Below are 2,909 nucleotides of genomic sequence, written 5' to 3' on the forward strand. Positions count from 1 at the left end.
TTTTCTGAAGAAAATATGCATGTGAGCTGAAAACTGTTAGCTGCTGCTTCTCCCAGATGTGGCTGCTGCCAGTTGTTGCTACAACATCAGTTTTTCAAATATTTTAGCACCACCTACAGGTATAATTGTTTTAGATACCACAGACTTGTTCACCATCCCATTCTGTTTTGCCGAATGTGGTTGCCATGGAATATTACATTGAGACAATAGGGCAGTTAATATGTAGTATCGTGGTGCTTTACTAATAGCTACAAGGTGGGGCAATTAGTGCCTTTGTTAAATATGTCATGCATATGCTCATGAAAAACTTGTTTACCAAGTTTCATTTTATTAAAGTAAACAGAATTGCAAAAATATTGTGCTTCAGTGTTGCTGTAGCGCCCCCCTGTGTGTAGAATTGTTCAAAGTTTTGCACACTTGCGCAGTTTGGTTGTATGTACATGATTCCAAAAAACTGGTTGCAATCCAATCTACTGTTTAAGAGTTATGGTCTGTAATTTGCACTAGCCCCATATTAGGGGTAAAGATAACCACTTACAAACAAAAATGGTAATTGATAGCAAAAACATATTCAGGAGTTTCATACAGGTTCATCTACATATAAAAAAAAACAACCCAAAATGCCATTATCCAAGACAGATCGATCTGACGGGATGGTGGCACTATCAGGACCATGTTTAAACATGTTAAGCTTTCTAGATGGGGGTCCTGACCATAAAGTATGAATGCTTTAGCATTTATTGAGATTTCACCTTTCAGACATTGCTCCCATAGACTTTCCAATGTAAATTTAGTGAGAATGTATTATGTAATATAGTTTTAAAATGATGGAAATGAATGGTATAAAATTACAGAAACATTCTAGAATAAAGAAAAGTAATAGCATAGCATCTCCAAAAGATAGACACCAAAAGACAGTGAGAACATGCTAGCTCTCACACTAAATGCTTGCTACATGTAGCACTTTTCACATTTTGATTTAGAGCATGAAAATCAGTGTGGTAGACATATTGTGTGTTTTATTCAGTCGTACCTTCTTAATAAAGTGACCCTGGAAGATTACATCTCGGGTAGTTTTGTGAGGAAGAGCCACAGGGGCAATGTCGACCAGTCTCTGTGTCTCATGGATGACAGCATTGGTAAAGTGCAGGTTCTTCTTGTCCGCGACCTGCACTTGACGACTTCCTATCACCCTGCTCAGCTCCTCCTGGACCTGGTCTGGAAGATAAAAAGCTTTTGTTGGTATGAAGACATTTTTTTCAGTGTGGCTTGGATTAAATCTGTTCATTCATTTAAGTTGTGGACATTTTAAGCTCCTTACCTTGTATTTTTGGATACTTGGCCATGAGCAGAAGTCCCCATCTCAGTGTAATTGCTGTTGTGTCAGTGCCACCACCAAGTAGATTCCGAATTGTTTCCACAAGGTTTTCATCGTTGTAGTGATCATTTTTATTCCCAGATTCCTGCAGGCAAAGATTTATCAGAGCATTTTTTAGAATAAATCCAATCCCAAAGATTTTCTTTTTCAAATTTTTGCAAAAGAAATCAACATTTTGGTAATTTGTTTATTTTAAATTATCTAAACAGCATCAGGTGAGACCGCGGCAGGCCAGAAATGGGTGTGGTGTTACACTGGCAGACGGCCAGTAAGCACCTGCTGCGTCTGCACAATATGTGCACGGAGGGCGTCACTTGAGAATGCTGCCAGACGGAATCTGTAGCATACACATGAAACATGTCAGTACCACATCAGGATGTCACGCTGTCGGTAATGACGTGACATGACATGTGCAAAGGCGCTTATAGGGCGGGTGGAAGGGGAAGTGGATGGGTCCCACAAACTCTGACTTTCATGCCTGATGACAGCTGGGATAGGCTCCAGCCCCCCTGCAACCCTTACGAGGACAAGCGGTTATGGACAATGAATGAATGAATATTTAGACCTTGAGAATAACACAGGCTCAAAAGCTAACTTGCTAATTAGTTTCCATTCTGCAGGCTACCAGGCATTCAAAAGTTATTTTCGTAGCATATAAATATTTCCTACTATGCCAGCATGAGCAAACACAGTCGGCTTCTCATTTCATGCCTCATATGAGATAAATGGTTATGACTAGTCTGTCAGATCTCAAGTTGCCAAAACAAATAAAACATGAGCACACAGATTTGTCTGTCTCTCATTGAGTCTGTGACTCAATGAGAGACAGCTACATAAACCAAAACATTAATTCTGATGGAAATATTTTCCAACCTCAAGATTTTTTTGATGAACCAGAAAGGCATCCACAAAGCTTCTGCACATCTGTGGATTGAGTGTCTCTTTCAAACCACTGATTATCTCTAAATTCTGTTTTACAATGACGTCACCCAATCTGTGGAATTCCTTCCTGTTAGGAATCCATTTGAAGAGATGTGGGAACATGTTGTACACCTGTCAAAGAAGATTTACAGTACATTATCATTTATAATCACATTTAACATAGATTTTATTAAACAGGAGACAAAAATCTAAATTCCAGATGCAATCCTTTGTGTGTTATTTATTTAATATTTCAGTCTCTATACTGAAATTAAAAGTTTCACAAAATCATAAAGTGATACCTTTATTGAAGCGGAGTCAGCAAGTTTAACACGTGTGCTTATGCAATTTAGTATGCATAGAAACTGTGGATCATCGTATTCAAATCTGCTGCCATAGACCATGGAGCCAATAACATTAGAGACTGCAAAATATGTTGGTTGGGTGGTATCAAAAGCTTCTCCTTTAGAAAAGGAAACAGGGAGAGATTTACAGCATTGTTTTTTTTCACCCCAAATATTACTCACAAATTGATTATGTTAAAAGAAGACCTTTGAACTTCTTAAGCACTCCAATGAGGTGGTGGCATTCCTCAATGATTTTGTCCTCG

The 2,909-nt window shown here is 38.5% G+C and overlaps 1 protein-coding gene across 1 annotated transcript; it reads right to left on the reverse strand.

Moving 5' to 3' along the window:
- Positions 1–1,033: 1,033 nt before the first annotated feature.
- Positions 1,034–2,902, reverse strand: LOC121963210 (cytochrome P450 2K4-like; the record flags this gene model as incomplete). Its single annotated transcript, XM_042513531.1, has 5 exons — positions 1,034–1,218; positions 1,322–1,463; positions 2,252–2,431; positions 2,602–2,762; positions 2,851–2,902. Coding segments are annotated over 5 exons (720 nt in total), but the record flags the coding sequence as incomplete, so codon positions are not given.
- Positions 2,903–2,909: the final 7 nt, after the last annotated feature.

The sequence above is a fragment of the Plectropomus leopardus genome, unplaced genomic scaffold, assembly GCF_008729295.1.
Source record: "Plectropomus leopardus isolate mb unplaced genomic scaffold, YSFRI_Pleo_2.0 unplaced_scaffold10428, whole genome shotgun sequence".
NCBI classification, from domain to species: Eukaryota; Metazoa; Chordata; class Actinopteri; order Perciformes; family Serranidae; genus Plectropomus; species Plectropomus leopardus.